This window comes from Schistocerca serialis, chromosome 7, assembly GCF_023864345.2.
Source record: "Schistocerca serialis cubense isolate TAMUIC-IGC-003099 chromosome 7, iqSchSeri2.2, whole genome shotgun sequence".
In the NCBI taxonomy this organism is placed as follows: domain Eukaryota; kingdom Metazoa; phylum Arthropoda; class Insecta; order Orthoptera; family Acrididae; genus Schistocerca; species Schistocerca serialis.
Window position 1 is genome coordinate 193,000,295 of NC_064644.1, and position 16,543 is coordinate 193,016,837.

The 16,543-nt window shown below is 38.6% G+C and overlaps 1 protein-coding gene across 1 annotated transcript in view; it reads left to right on the forward strand.

Annotated features, from left to right (window-relative positions):
- LOC126413328 (unconventional myosin-IXa-like) overlaps positions 1-16,140 on the forward strand; it is a 347,425-nt gene extending 331,285 nt beyond the window's left edge. Inside the window, exon 31 of the mRNA XM_050083235.1 lies at positions 11,943-16,140. Coding sequence (XP_049939192.1) covers positions 11,943-12,127 — 185 coding nt within the window. The 3' untranslated portion in view covers positions 12,128-16,140. The remainder of the gene's footprint in view (positions 1-11,942) is intronic.
- Positions 16,141-16,543: the final 403 nt, after the last annotated feature.

Consider the following 16,543-nt stretch of genomic DNA (forward strand, 5'->3'; position numbering starts at 1 on the left):
TTAGAAAATAGATTAAGGAAAGGCAAACCTACATTTCTAGCATTTGTAGACTTAGAGAAAGCTTTCGACAATGTTGAGTGGAATATTCTCTTTCAAATTCTAAAGGTGGCACGGGTAAAATACAGGGAGCGAAAGGCTATTTACAATTTGTACAGAAACCAGATGGCAGTTATAAGAGTCGAGGGGCATGAAAGGGAAGCAGCAGTTGGGAAGGGAGTGAGACAGGGTTGTAGCCTCTCCCCGATGTTATTCAATCTGTATATTGAGCAAGCAGTGAAGGAAGCAAAAGAAAAATTCGGAGTAGGTATTAAAGTCCATGGAGAAGAAATAAAAACATTGAGGTTCGCCGACGACATTGTAATTCTGTCAGAGGCAGCAAAGGACTTTGAAGAGCAGTTGAACGGAATGGAAAGTGTCTCGAAAGGAGGATATAAGATGAACATCAACAAAAGCAAAACGTGGATAATGGAATGTAGTCGAATTAAGTCGGGTGATGCTGAGGGAATTAGATTAGGAAATGAGACACTTAAAGTAGTAAAGGAGTTTTGCTATTTAGGGAGTAAAATAACTGATGATGGTCGAAGTAGAGAGGATATAAAATGTAGACTGGCAATGGCAAGGAAATCGTTTCTGAAGAAGAGGAATTTGTTAACATCGAGTATAGATTTAAGTGTCAGGAAGTCATTTCTGAAAGTATTTGTATGGAGTGTAGCCATGTATGGAAGTGAAACGTGGACGATAAATAGTTTACACAAGAAGAGTTTAGAAGCTTTCAAAATGTAGTGCTACATAAGAATGCTGAATATTAGATGGGTGGATCACATAACTAATGAGGAGGTATTGAATAGAATTGGGGAGAAGAGGAGTTTGTGGCACAACTTGACAAGAAGAAGGGAGCGGTTGGTAGGACATGTTCTGAGGCATCAAGGGATCACAAATTTAGCATTGGAGAGCAGCATGGAGGGTAAAAATCGTAGAGGGAGACCAAGAGATGAATACACTAAGCAGATTCAGAAGTATGTAGGTTGCAGTAGGTACTGGGAGATGAAGGAGCTTGCACAGTATAGGGTAGCATGGAGAGCTGCATCAAACCAGTCTCTGGACTGAAGACCACAACAACAACAACATACATATAAGAGTGCTCCTCCCAGGAGTGAGTTGTAATTGTGAATAATTTGCAAATTAAGCATGAAACACATGAATGCCAGTGAATGTTCAAAATAAGTAAACAAGATAAGTACCATACAAAATAAAAAGCATCAGAAAGACTGATACATTTGGAAAAGAATTAAAATGTGAATTAGTATCGGCCATCTATAAAGTATAAAAGAATATTTACAAGCTAGTTATTTTAGGAGTCTTCTTTTCCAAACAAGAACATTTTATACATATGCAGGTGTAATGTATTCTGATGCTAGCACAGGAATGTACCTACAGCTGTTTTTTCTCATTGTTTCAGTTACTTTCAAAAGTGAAAAGGAGGAAGTTCGTTTTTCTTGCAGTGAATAGTAATTTTTTGCGCGAGTTGGGTCATACTTCATACGGTCACCAGGCTTTTACTGTTGGGGAAGCTTATTTCAAGTACTTTTTGTAATACTTAATTATGGTATGTAAATAATGAGTAAGAAGTTGGCAGTTTCTTTTTTACTTTCAAAGAAGGGACAGGCAAGAATAGTTTCCAAATTTCAATAAATGTACCAATGTAAGATATGACTTACTGCTATAATTCATGAGCAGGAATGTCTAACATAGTTACACTGATACATAGTATTTACAATCTTTTTACAGTTTCAGAACAGTTTTAAGGTGACACTGCATTTATTATTTTGATGTCAAAACACACATAATTTTGTATGTGTAGCTAGAAAATATTATATTACAGAAATGGTCTTCATATGAGTATACAGATCAATTAAAATGAAGTCAATAAACAGTTCAAAGTGAATAAGATGAGGGAAGATGCGACTTATCCACTAGTATGCTGCCAATAAATCCATTTCAATTTTTTAATACTAATGAAGCACACGCAATGATTGGGTACTTGCACACCATTTCTGAAAAGAATGTAACTTTGTTATCCATGCATTACTTTCATGCTTGGAAAATCCTAGGAAGTTCTGGTCTTACGTTAAATCAGTAAGTGGCTCGAAACAGCACATCCAGACACTACGGGATGATGATGGCATTGAAACAGAGGATGACACGCGTAAAGCTGAAATACTAAACACCTTTTTCCAAAGCTGTTTCACAGAGGAAGACCGCACTGCAGTTCCTTCTCTAAATCGTCGCACAAACGAAAAAATGGCTGACATCGAAATAAGTGTCCAAGGAATAGAAAAGCAACTGGAATCACTCAATAGAGGAAAGTCCACTGGACCTGACGGGATACCAATTCGATTCTACACAGAGTACGCGAAAGAACTTGCCCCCCTTCTAACAGCCGTGTACCGCAAGTCTCTAGAGGAACGGAGGGTTCCAAATGATTGGAAAAGAGCACAGATAGTCCCAGTCTTCAAGAAGGGTCGTCGAGCAGATGCGCAAAACTATAGACCTATATCTCTGACGCCGATCTGTTGTAGAATTTTAGAACATGTTTTTTGCTCTAGTATCATGTCGTTTTTGGAAACCCAGAATCTACTATGTAGGAATCAACATGGATTCCGGAAACAGCGATCGTGTGAGACCCAACTCGCTTTATTTGTTCATGAGACCCAGAAAATATTAGATACAGGCTCCCAGGTAGATGGTATTTTTCTTGACTTCCGGAAGGCGTTCGATACAGTTCCGCACTGTCGCCTGATAAACAAAGTAAGAGCCTACGGAATATCAGACCAGCTGTGTGGCTGGATTGAAGAGTTTTTAGCAAACAGAACACAGCATGTTGTTATCAATGGAGAGACGTCTACAGACGTTAAAGTAACCTCTGGCGTGCCACAGGGGAGTGTTATGGGACCATTGCTTTTCACAATATATATAAATGACCTAGTAGATAGTGTTGAAAGTTCCATGCGGCTTTTCGCGGATGATGCTGTAGTATACAGAGAAGTTGCAGCATTAGAAAATTGTAGCGAAATGCAGGAAGATCTGCAGCGGATAGGCACTTGGTGCAGGGAGTGGCAACTGACCCTTAACATAGACAAATGTAATGTATTGCGAATACATAGAAAGAAGGATTCTTTATTGTATGATTATATGATAGCGGAACAAACACTGGTAGCAGTTGCTTCTGTAAAATATCTGGGAGTATGCGTGCAGAACGATTTGAAGTGGAATGATCATATAAAATTAATTGTTGGTAAGGCGGGTACCAGGTTGAGATTCATTGGGAGAGTGCTTAGAAAATGTAGTCCATCAACAAAGGAGGTGGCTTACAAAACACTCGTTCGACCTATACTTGAGTATTGCTCGTCAGTGTGGGATCCGTACCAGATCGGTTTGACGGAGGAGATAGAGAAGATCCAAAGAAGAGCGGTTTAATAAACTCAAGTGGCAGACTCTGCAAGAGAGGCGCTCTGCATCGCGGTGTAGCTTGCTCGCCAGGTTTCGAGAGGGTGCGTTTCTGGATGAGGTATCGAATATATTGCTTCCCCCTACTTATACCTCCCGAGGAGATCACGAATGTAAAATTAGAGAGATTAGAGCGCGCAGAGGCTTTCAGACAGTCGTTCTTCCCGCGAACCATATGCGACTGGAACAGGAAAGGGAGGTAATGACAGTGGCACGTAAAGTGCCCTCCGCCACACACTGTTGGGTGGCTTGCGGAGTATAAATGTAGATGTAGATGTAGAATTATGTACGGCGCTGAGAACAGCAACCAGTCACATCAGTTCAGATTGGTAAACTGCTTTTATATAAACATTCCTTAGGTGGTGGCACGTATCAACATGATGATGGTGTCAACTTCCAAGTGAAATTGTGAGGCTGTAGTGCACCATGGTTACCTTTCTCCAATAGCACAAGATAGAGAACTGTTCCATGGGAGACTCACTGAGCTCAGACTCGATAAGACCACGAAAGTCAACAGATGTCCCCGACAGTCAACACTGCGCATGTACACTCCGTAGCAACATCTACATTTATATCCACATGGCTACTCTACAAATCATACTTTAAATGCCTGGCAGAAGGTGCATTGAACCACCTTCACACTAATTCTCTATTATTCCACTCTCAAACAATACACGGAAAAACAAACAGTGTCTATATCTTTCTGTGCAAGCTCTGACTTTCCTTATTTTATTTCGATGATCATTTCTCCATATGTACTTCCTTTGTCAGAAAAGTTGCAGGACAGTTTTATTTAAAAGTAGAAAATTGGACTTACTCCTGTGATGTAGTCCCCTTGGCTGGCTGTACATGGTTGCCAACATTTTTGGTGGTGTTGGAAGTAAGCAGGGAAGTTTTCAACTGTGATGCTTGTAAGCTCATCTGTTATGGCATGTTGGATGCCTGTGAGATCTTGAAGATGCTTTCCTTCCATTTGCATTTTCAGTCATGGAAAAAAGAAAAAATAGCAAGGCAAGAGGTCAGGCGAATATGGCAGTGCAATAATAGAATATATAACCAGTAACAAATAAAGCAGTATGGGGTCTTGGATTATAATGCAGTAAGAACCAATCCTGAGAAAGCTACAAATCAGGGCAGCGATGTCGCATTGCTTGTCACAAATGTTTCATGTCTCCGATATAAAGAGTTTGGTTCACTGTTAGACCTGAAGGAATATAGTCATGGTGAACTGATTCTTTATTGTCAGAGAATGCGATCAACATTGTCTTTGTTCTTGAAGGTTGTTGTTTGACGTTTTTCAAGGCCAGTGATTGAGAACTCCGCCATTCAGCACTTTGACGCTTCCTATGAGGATCATACTAGTAACATCAACTTTCATCCCCGGCAATAATCTTTGACAAATATGGGATCATGTTGGGCTCTATCCAGAAGTTCGGCAGAAATTTTTCGTCTTTCCTGTTTCTGTTAGTGTGTGAGGAAGAGTTTTGCACTAAGTTTTCATTTTTCTAAATCTTTGCATAAACTCTTATGTTCAAATTAAGTTCTTCTGATATTACACACTCCATGTTTGCATTGGTATGTGCTGCAGACAGGCAACCAGCTCTGGGATCATCTTGCATTGAATCTCTACTTTCACGAAACCTTTTGTACCCTTAAAAAACATGTCTTCTTGAAAGTACCTCAACTGCATACCCTTGCTTAATTATTGTCCACATTTCACTAGAGTTTCCCGAGCTTAACACAGAACTTAATGTTCACTTTTTGCTCACAATCACCAACCTTTGTGTCACCGTAACTACTATGCCAAGAATCCAAATAGTGTGTTGCTAAGCACAGCAATACCACCTAGTGAGTTTGAGCAGAACATGGCCAAGGTTATTTCAGGGACACACACATGCCAGGTAACATAAAAACAACATTTCTTCCTTTTTACTATTGCAAACTCAAAACCTGTCCTGGAACTTTTCTGTCAAAGGGAGTAGGTCAGCATTGACAAAATATTTTTGTCTTTAGAGCAGAAAGTTGGTGATTGAAATTTCACGAGAAGGTCACACTGCATTGAAAAACATCTCTGTTTCAACGATTTCCAGCCTGAATCTTGTGTCAAGTCGATGACACTCTCGCCCCCCTATTGCTCAGTAATATAAAATGTGCTGCTCGTCTTTGAACTTTCTGAATGTACTCCATTACTCCTATGAGTAAGGATCCCACACCGTGCAGTGGTACTCCAAAATAGGACGAACAAGAGTAGAGTAAGCATTCTCATTAGTAGATCTGTTGCATCTTCTAAGTGGTCTGCCAATAAAACAAAGTCTTTGGTTTGCCCTCCTCATAACATTTTCTGTGTTTTCTTTCCAGTTTAAGTTGTTCGTAATTGTAATTCCTAGGTGTTTAGTTGAATTCATAGGCTTTAGATTTGAGTGATTTATCATGTATTTGAAATGTAACAGAATCTCTTATATTCAAATTAAGTTCTTCTGATATTACGCACTCCATGTTTGCATTGGTATGTGCTGCAAACAGGCAACCAGCTCTGGGATCATCTTGCATTGAATCTCTACTTTCACGAAACCTTTTGTACCCCTCATTTGATGACCTCTCACTTTTCATTATTTGGGGTCAGTTGCCAAGTTTCACAGGATGCAGATAGCTTATCTATATAATTTTGCAATTGGTTGTCATCTTATGATGACTTTACTACATAATATACGACGGCATCATGTGCAAACAACCTAAGAAAGCTGCTCAGCTTGTCTCCTAAATCAGTTATATAGATAGGGAGCAGCAGAGGGCCTATAACACTGCCTTGGGGAACACCAGAAATCACTTCTGTTTTACTCATTGACTTTGTGCCAGTTACTGCAAACTGTGACCTCTCTGAAAGGAAATCATGATTAAAGGCATAACGGAGATGATATTCCATAAGCATGTGATTTGATTACGAGCCGCTTGTGAAGTACGATGTTAAAAGGCTTCTGGAAATCTAGAAATATGAAATCAATTTGAATCCATAGTCAACGACACTCAACTCTTCATTGATTAAAGAGCTAGTTGCGTTTCACAAGAACAATGTTTTCTAAATTCATGCTATGTGTCAATAGATGCATGGTAATAGAGGTAAGTCATAACGTTTGAACACAATATATGTTCCAAAATCTTGCTGCCTATCAGTAAAAATTACTCTTATTCCTATCATTGGTGTGACCTGTGCAACTTTCTGGTCTGTGGGCACGGAGCTTTCATCGAATGAGCTGTTGTGTACGATTGTTAAGTAAGGAGCTATTGCATCAGCGTACTCTGAAAGGAACCTAATTGGTATACAATGTAGACAGGAAGACTTGATTTTAGTAAGTGATTTAAGTTGCTTCACTACGCTGAGGATATATACTTCTAAGTTACTTATGTTGGTAGCTGTTCTTGATTCGAATTCTGGAATATTTACTTTGAAAATAATCAAATCCAACAATATAATGTAATTGGATTGATAAAAAAATCCACTCACCAAGTGGTGGCAGGAGAACACACATATAAAAAATGGTTTTACATCTGCAAGCTTTCGGAGGTAATGGCTCCTTATTCTGGCAGAAGGGTTGAAGGGGAAGGAAGAGGAGCGAAGGATAAGAATTGAGAGGTTGAGGAAAAGCAGTCAAGTTCAGAAAAGTCAGTCAGAACCCCATGTCTGGAAAGACTTACCATACAGAACGAGAAGAAAAGACTGATTATTGGGACTGCAACAAACAAGATTTGAAAACCAGAGAGCTTAAGGTTGGAGGGCAGTGTAATATGTAAGACAGAGATTACTGCTAAAACATCATGCATGAGTTAATAAGAGTGAAAGGCTAAGCACTAGAACAGCTTTTTGTCGCCCTCCCGTCTCCATAGTATCCTTGTCCTATGCTCCATCGGCACCCATCTCCCCCTAGCCTATGGCTCTAACACCCATGACTGTCCCTGCTGCAAGCTTTGCCCTATGCACTCTCATACTACCACCTGTAACTGCAAAAGATGTACTATCGAAGGGGGAGCTGCCTGTGAAATGACACATGTTGTACACCAGTTGTTGTGTAAACACTGTTTGGCCTTTTACATCGGCATGACTACCACCCAGTTATCAGTCAGGATGACTGGCCATAGGCAGAAGGTGTATACTGGTAACACACAATATCCTGTTGCAGAGCATGCTCTGCAACATGACAGTCATGATCTCGGTGCCTTTTTCACCAAACGCACCATCTGGATTCTTCACCCAGACACCAGTTTCTGAATTCTGCAGGTGGGAACTAGTGCTAATACATGTCCTTGGTTCTCGCCACCCACCTGGCCTTAACTTATTACTTTCTTCTGTCTCCACATTTATTAACAGTAACCACTCCTTTCTTCACTCTGTTTGCTTTCTACCTCTTTCATTTTTTTACCTGTCTATTTTTCGCTGTCCTCCTCCCATCTCCTATTACATAAAATGCACTTAGCTTTTCACTGTTATTAACCCTTGTATAATGTTTTAGCAGCAATTTTTGTCTTGCATATTACCGTAATCTTCCACCTTTATGTGCCGGCCGCGGTGGCCGTGCGGTTCTAGGCGCTGCAGTCCGGAACTGCGGGACTGCTACGGTCGCAGGTTTGAATCCTGCCTTGGGCATGGATGTGTGTGATGTCTTTAGGTTAGTTAGGTTTAAGTAGTTCTAAGTTCTAGGGGACTGATGACCTATGATGTTAAGTCCCTTACGGCTCAGAGCCATTTTCACGTTTATGCTGTCAGGTTTCCAAATCCGCCAGGTGCAGTCCCCAACAATCAGTCTTTTCTACTCACCCCCTGACCCGGTGTTCTGGGTGACTGTTCCGAACTCTACACCTTTTCCTGAACTTGTTCATCAGTTTCCTTCATCCCACTTCCTTCCCCTTCCCCCCTTTGCCAGAAGAAGGAGCTACTGCCTCTGAAAGCTTGCATACATAAAAAGCTTTTTTTGTATGGGGGGAATATTTACTTCGTTTTTGTTGGTTAAGGAATTTTTGAAGGTATGTTTAGTAACTCTGGTTTAGCAGCGCTTGTCATCAACAGTATTTCCATTGCTAATATGCAGACATAGCACTGATTGTGTGATTGTCTCCTGCTGCTAGCATACTTTACATACGACCAGAATCTTTTTGGATTTTCTGCCAGGTTTTGAGACCAAGTATGTCGTGGAAACTATTATAAGCATCTGGCATTGAAAACCATGCTAAATTTTGAGGTTCTACAAAAGATCGCTAGTCGTGGGGATTTTGCGTTTATTTAAATTTGACCTTTTTTTTTTCTTCTGAAACAGTGTTCTGACCTGTTTTGTGTACTGTGGGGGATCATCTCCGTCCTTTGTTGATTTATTTGGTATAAATCTCTCAGTTGCTGTTGATAACTATTTATTTGAATTCAAGTCACATCTGGTCTACACTTACATTGTTAATTTGGAAGATTTGGAGATTGTCTTTGAGGAAGGCATCAAATGATTTTTTTTTTTTTTTCAAATAGATATATTTTTATTTTTGGTGGATTTGGGAGTTACAGTATTTGGGCTTGCTACAACAACCCTGTGTTGATGAACTCCTGTCCCCATGTTGATGCTCACTATTAGCTCAGGATTATTTGTTGCTAAGAGGTCAGGCGTGCTTTTGCAACTGTTAGCTATTTGAATGCACTCGTGAACTTACTGTTCAAAATAAATTTCAGGGACTGTGTTTAGCGCAGTTTCAAATGATATTTTATGCATACCTCCAGATTTAAGTATGTGTTTTTGCCAACATATCGAGGGTAAATCGAAGTGACCACCAACTATAATCGTATGAGTCTGGTATGTGTTTGAAATTAGACTCAAGTTTTCTTTGAAGCTTTCAGGAATTGTAACATCTGAATTGGGAGGTCGGTAAAAAGATCCTACTATTATTTTAATCCAGTTGGCCAGAATGACCTCTACCCATACTAACTCACAGGAACTATGTACTTCAATTTCGATACAAAATAAAATACTTACAATGGCAACAAACGTGCCACCGCCAGCTATATTTAACCTATCCTTTCTGAACACCATCAGGTTCTTTACAAAAGTTTCAGTTGAAGTTATTTCCGGTTTCAGCTCTCTTTCAGTGCCTATAACCATTTGAGCATTAGTGGTTTCTATTAGCGCTTGGTGCTTGTGTACTTTCCCAACACAGCTACGACAATTTACAGCTGCTGTACTGACGGTTACTAGAGCTATGTTCTTCCTGAGTTTGACTTTGTACCCTTTTTGCTTTTACCTAAGACCTCTGACCCAAAAACACATCACAGAAAAATGTTACCAAAGTGAATCTTGTGTCTCACATTGAGACATGCGAGCCGCTCCACCTTGGCAAGGTCTGTGGATCATGGGAAATAAATGAAGCCATACTGTCATTATAATGTTTAAACAATGGGACATAGAGGATAGAGTATAACAATATTATGAAAAGGATAGATTACTACTCACTGTGTAGTGGAGATGCCGAGCTGCAGGCAGGCACAACGAAAAGACTGCTAAACAAGTAAGCTTTTAGCCAAAAGGCGTACTTCTGAATTAGAACACATATTAAACAATGGAAAATCCAGGATGGAATGTAAGAATACGAGAGAAGGAAAGTTGCTACTCACCATATAGTGGAGATGCTGAGTTGCGATAGGCACAATAAAAAGATTCACACAATCATAGCTTTCGGCCATGAAGGCCTTTGTCAGCAGAAGACAGACACACACACACACACACACACACACACACACACACACACACACACACACGCAAGCGCAACCTGCACACATGTCTGTGCAGTCTTAGAGAGCTGAAACTACATTGTGAGCAGCAGCACCAGGGAGAGAAGGTGTTGAGGGGGGAGGGGGTAAGTAGCGGAGAGGAGAGAAATAAAAATAAAAGAAATTAAAAGACTGGGTGAAGCGGTGAAATGACGGCTGTGTTGTGCTGGAATGGGAACAGGGAGGGGGCTGGATGAGTGAGGACCTGTCCCATACATCCTCCTACCACCACCTACTCCAGTCTGGTCACTAACATTACCTATCACATCAAAGGCAGGGCTACCTGTGAAACCAGTCATGTGATCTACAAACTAAGCTGCAACCACTGTGCTGCATTCTAAGTAGGCATGACAGCCAACAAGCTGTCTCTCTGCATGAACGGCCACTGACAAACTGTAGCCAAAAAACAAGTGGACCACCCTGTAGCTGAGCACGCTGCCAAACATGATACCCCTCATCTCAATGACTGCTTCACAGCCTGTGCCATATGGATCCTTCCCACCAACACCAGCTTTTCTGAATTTTGCAGGTGGGAACTTTCCCTGCAATACATCCTACGTTCCCGTAACCCTCCTGGTCTCAACCTTCGTTAGTCACTGTCCTCACCCATCAAGCCCCCTCCCTGTTCCCATTCCAGCACAACACAGCCGTCATTTCACCGCCACACCCAGTCTTTTAATTTCTTTCATTTTTATTTTTATTTCTCTCCTCTCCGCGACTTACCCCCTCCCCGCTCAACACCTTCTCTTCCACCCTCCGTCTAAACTGTAACACTTCACTCTCCGCCACTCTCACCATACTATCCCTCCCCTTCCCTGGCCCCGTCTCCTCCTTACCCCCACCCAGTTGCCACACCCATCATGCACTGGTGCTGCTGCTCGCAGTGCAGTTTCAGCTCTCTGAGACTGTAGACGTGTGTGCAAGTTGCGCTTGGGTGAGTGTGTGTGTGTGTGTGTGTGCGTGTGTGTGTGTTTGTCTACTGCTGACAAAGGCCTTAATGGCCGAAAGCTATGATTGTGTGAAGCTTTTTAATTGTGCCTATCGCAACTCAGCCTCTCCACTATATGGTGAGTAGCAACTTTCCTTCTCTCGTATTGTTAGAACACACATTCACGCAGATGCAACTCTCACACATCTGATCACTGTCTCTCGCTGCCAAAGCCAGATTCTGGCTTCGACCGCCACAGACAGTGCTCATGTGCATGTGAGTTGCATTTGCGTTTGTGTGAATATGTGTGTGGGTATGTTTTTTAATTCAGAAACAGGCCTTTTGGCAGAAAGCTTACTTGTTTAGCAGTATTTCTGTGAATCAGCATCTCCACTCTATGGTATCCTTTTCGTAGTATTGTCAGAAAGTGTGTTGTAATACATCCCTTATCAGGCAAATAAATATTTTTCCAGTAGAATGGGGAGTAGAGGAATTCATGAGATGTTTGGGAAGGAGAAAACTGAGAACAGGACGAGCAAATAAAGAGAAAGGGCAAAAACACTATTAAGAAAAAAGAAATGTGAAAAAGGACAATTGACTGACAAATTAGGAAAAGTGGGTTTAGGAGTAATTATGAAGTATTATATTTTGTAAAAAGTGTTGGTCTTCGTCCATTCATTTTTTTACTGACAGACCAAATTTTCATTTCAGTTCATCAGCCTACAATACGACGTATGCGTCAACATCCTGCTGCTGTGTCTTACTCCATATCTGGCACAGATGATGATGAATCAGCAAGGAAACTAAAACGACAGTCATCATCTGACAACAGTGTTGTATCTCTTTTTCCACCACCTGCACACACAGACTGTGATGAGGATCCCATCATGGTCTAACTTCTGTATTATTAGGCCATTGAAGGGTTTTGTATTGAATATCTGTGATTTGGAATTATTTCTTAGTATAGTGTGTCTGTGTATGTATGTAACAGTGTCAAAGAAAGTAGTTGTGAGTCAGGAAATTATATGTTTCGTGTGATTGTGAATACTGCAAATACAGAAAGATCTGTAACACTATATACATATGTATGGCTAGCAAATGTACATAATTATTCTGTCTCAACAACACTGCCTTATTCATTGACTTCTGTGTTTTTACTGTGACACTATTATATTTGCAGTTAAATTAGTAAAACTCTTATTCCTTGTTACAAATCTGTGTCTCTTTTTGTAGACACAGAAGCTACGCTTAAAGTGTTGTAATTGGTATCATTGTTGTGAGATGTGAATTACTACTTAAATGTCATGTGAGAATACCATTATTTGTAAAACATTTTTATACAGAATTTACAAGTTTTTCTTACAAAACTATTATAGTTGCAGGAAATGCTCTGTTGTTAATCTTTATTAGCTGCGTTAAAATATTTGTGCAGAAAATAAAATGTTTTTGTTGTGAACATTGATTTTTATATTTGAGAATAGAGATACTGGTCTTCTTAGCGTCTGCACATAAACATTTTGTTTTTGTTACTTAAATTACAAACTTTGTATATATGTGTAAATGTATGTGCATTCCAGATGTGTATTGAAATTTCATGGAAGTTAAGACTGGATATTTTAACCCTGCAGTTTTAATTATTTTTGTAATCTGTATATAGTTTATAAGATGTACTAAACCATGGCTGGTATTGTATGAGTCATTTCTTTGTGTTTTCTCTCAAAGATTAAACCACATTCTCGTACCAGTTATTAATGTATGAATTCATTTTGTAATAAAAAACCAAATTCTTAGCTGGTTTAAATATGTGATTATTGAAATTATTCATGAAATTCAGAAATAGAATTTAAATAGAATGTGTTGTTAATGTTTTTTAGGACATGTCAGAGTGTATGTGTCATTGATTCTGAAGCGATGAATTAGTTGTGATACTTGCAATGAAAATTCCACTTACAAAGGAAGTACAAAAGATAAAGCTTCACAGCAAGGCAAAAATAATGATTTTTCACTGAAAAAGCTTTGTATTAGCAGCACAGAGGACATCAGCATGGAAGGAGGATGTAATTGAGCCCCTGTGCAAATGATGATAACTGAAAATCCAGCATTCAGGATAAACTATGAAATGAATGCGCCCTCTCTGCCTCCTCCTGCATCATTGTGTAGGCTTCCATTATTTTCTTTGAATTGTGTATGTAAGGAGTTATATCTTAATATTTATTACATTCTTCGTGGTAACCAGGTAGTCAAATTTCAGAGTACTTGTTAACTGTCCTCTTTTATGATGCTTCCATTATAGTAGGTACCCTTAAGGTTTGACTAGATAAGAACCTCTCTGAAGATTTATGAAGTCCTTTTGTGTGAAGGAAAATAGAATCAGTCAATCAAAATTTTGGTCATGATTTCTGTATCATCTCTTTGTAGGTCCTTTCTTTGTAGTAGATGTTGAGGAAGCACCTCTCTTTGTAGTAGGTGTTGAGGAAGGAACTTTTTAATTCATTGAGGCATTTTGCTTGATTTTTTCAGACTACTGGTTAAATCACAAACAACACTATGACTCGTCTTCACAAAATCAGTGGAATTTAAAAAAAGTATACATTTGTGGAAACATAAGAAGCTTCATCTTTGTGACAAATACTGTGTAGTTAGGTGCAACAGCTGACTTATTGCTATTGCTGAATCAAGAGGCATCAACACAGAAATTTTGTTCTGTTTTCACAATTTAATCATTAATGTTAATATCTTAGCATGAATTTTGTCAAATATGCAAAAAGCTTGTGAGCTAGAAGAGAGCTTACCACTTCCAATTACACTCAGATGCAACCACAATAGACCTGACAGCACAAAAACAGAGATAATACACATGGAATCTCAAATCTCAATTGTTCAGGCTGCTGTTGTCTTTAAAAAAAATCAGGAAAGGGGGGAAGATAAAGGAAATTTTAAGCATGACGTATCATTTTTTGTCTAGAGTACGTTTTCTTGCCCTCAGTTTTCCTTTTATTTAGTTCCTCTCAGTGTTACCTTCTTGTATTCTTTTCCTTCTGTATCCTGTTATTTCTTTTTGGTTTTCAGCTGTCAGCTAATTGTTGGCACTGTGAAATTTGAATCTCAATTAATACTGATCAGTGCTTCCAGCTCCATACTGGCTATTTTTCTCTCTCCTAGCCTTGAGTGATACACAATGGTTATCTGTCATTATGTACAAATACTATTTCATGTTAAACACATCATACTTTAAGTATTGTTCTGTTCTGTAAAGAACTATTTGTAAGTTGGAAGTTTAGTGAGCATTTGCTTTGTTTCTGTATCTTTCTTTTCACCTTGATTTTATTTTGGAATTGGCAAGTTGACACTACTTTTCTGTCTCACACAGTGAAATACAGTTTAACATACGTTTCTTTCACTAATTGTATAGTTTTATCTTATTTTGATAGTTATTTTGTTACCATAGTTGATCATGTGGTATCTTTTGACTGAGTACCCGGTGTAATAGACAGTGTAGCTTGGTACTTTATAAAAGAAAAAAATGTGAACTGATTATTTAATATTTATAAATTTCCCATATGTCTATTGTGTTTTATCTATGTTTTTAGCATTATTTGGTTCCATGTATTATATTCAATAAATTGTAGCTTTATACTTGTCGAGATTTTTAGTAGTGGTGTAACTAAGCTGAAATACTGTAACTATCTGTAAGTTTGGCACTGACAAGGCACTGAAACTCATAAACTGTGTCGTACTAATGTATCCTTGCAATAATACTCATACGTTTTCATTAATTGTTCTGGTAGTTAGTGTACTCAATGCCCAGTTTCTGTATTTTGTTTACGGAACAATTTATTTTGCACTGTTCAGGTATAGCAATATATATTGACTGTTCATAATAAGATCACAATTTGGATTCTAACATTCAAAGAATGGATTTTGAAAATAAGTACTTTCAGTTTCTTTATTGATTTAATCTTGTGTTAAACATCACATCTGAATATAACTTTCATTTGCTTTTGACAATTATTTATTATAAGTTCCAATCTTGAACTGAGTTCCTGGGAAGACATAACCATTACAGAACTTGAACTTTCACTCATATATTGTGATAACATATAAAGTCTGCAAATTTGAAACATTTGTCTGATATCATTTGGTAGGGCAAAGATAGTCCTGAAACAGCCGCAAGCAGGTAAAATTTTAATTTGTGTTGCTGTAACCTGGTAGTTAGTGACGTATTTCACACAGTTAACATTTCTATGCTGTTACTGGAGGCTCTTAACTCTTGCATTGTAGTGATTAGTTGACATGTGCACTGATCTCAGTGCCCATTTACTGTGACACCTTACTTTATTTGTATTATATGTAACTTGTTTCTGTTGTGCAGTATGAGTTGGTGATTTGCCTTTATAGCAGATCTCGGAAATGCTGGACAGACTAAGTTATCTTTTGACTGACAGTAGAGTTCCGCAGTATGCAACATTTTTGATTGTTCAGTAGTGTACCATGAAGTAAATATTGTTTATCAATATAACACTGTTATAGTTTTCAAGCTTTGAAGTCATGTGGTTGTAACAAAGTTGTAAGTACTATTTATATCGTAAAGTATACATATCTGTGTATGTTTGTCCTCATTGTATTTTAATAATTCTAAACTTTTTCATTGTTCAAGAATGTAAGTTCATGTCTATTAATGTTACGAGATGATTCTCTTACATAAATTGCAATGTAAAGAGCATCTGCTCTAGATATATAATATTTTGTGATAGTAGAAAATTGTATATTTCTAACAAATTTAGAAAATTCTTACACAAAACAAATAATTTTGTATTTGTAGGAATTATGTACAAATGAACATACACAATAATTACATGTACATGTATATCTTTAATTGTATGCGGTCTTTTAAAAAGTGCCAGCTGATATATATTGGAATTAAAATGTCTAAACTTGCATCTTATCATCTTCCCTTTCCTTGAACAAGTTGTTCATATTTCATCATGCAATCATCTGGTTTTGATTGTGTGTAGTAGGAACAGTGAAACAATCACCACATTGACTTATGCCCCAACATAAACAATACTTCATTACTATTTGCATAGAAGAAAGTGTAGAGGTAGTTAATGAACCATAAAGTATAGTATAAACTAGGCTCAAAAAATTGTGATAGGGTACCTACAGTCTTGATGTGAGCAGAGAGGCAGAGGACAAAAACAGGATGGGGAGTGAGCAGGATGGGGAGATGAGGAGTGAACAGAATTCTGCGGATCGCAGTATTGAGTAACTGTATTCCCACTAACAAGGATGATCTCTGAGAATTAAGATTA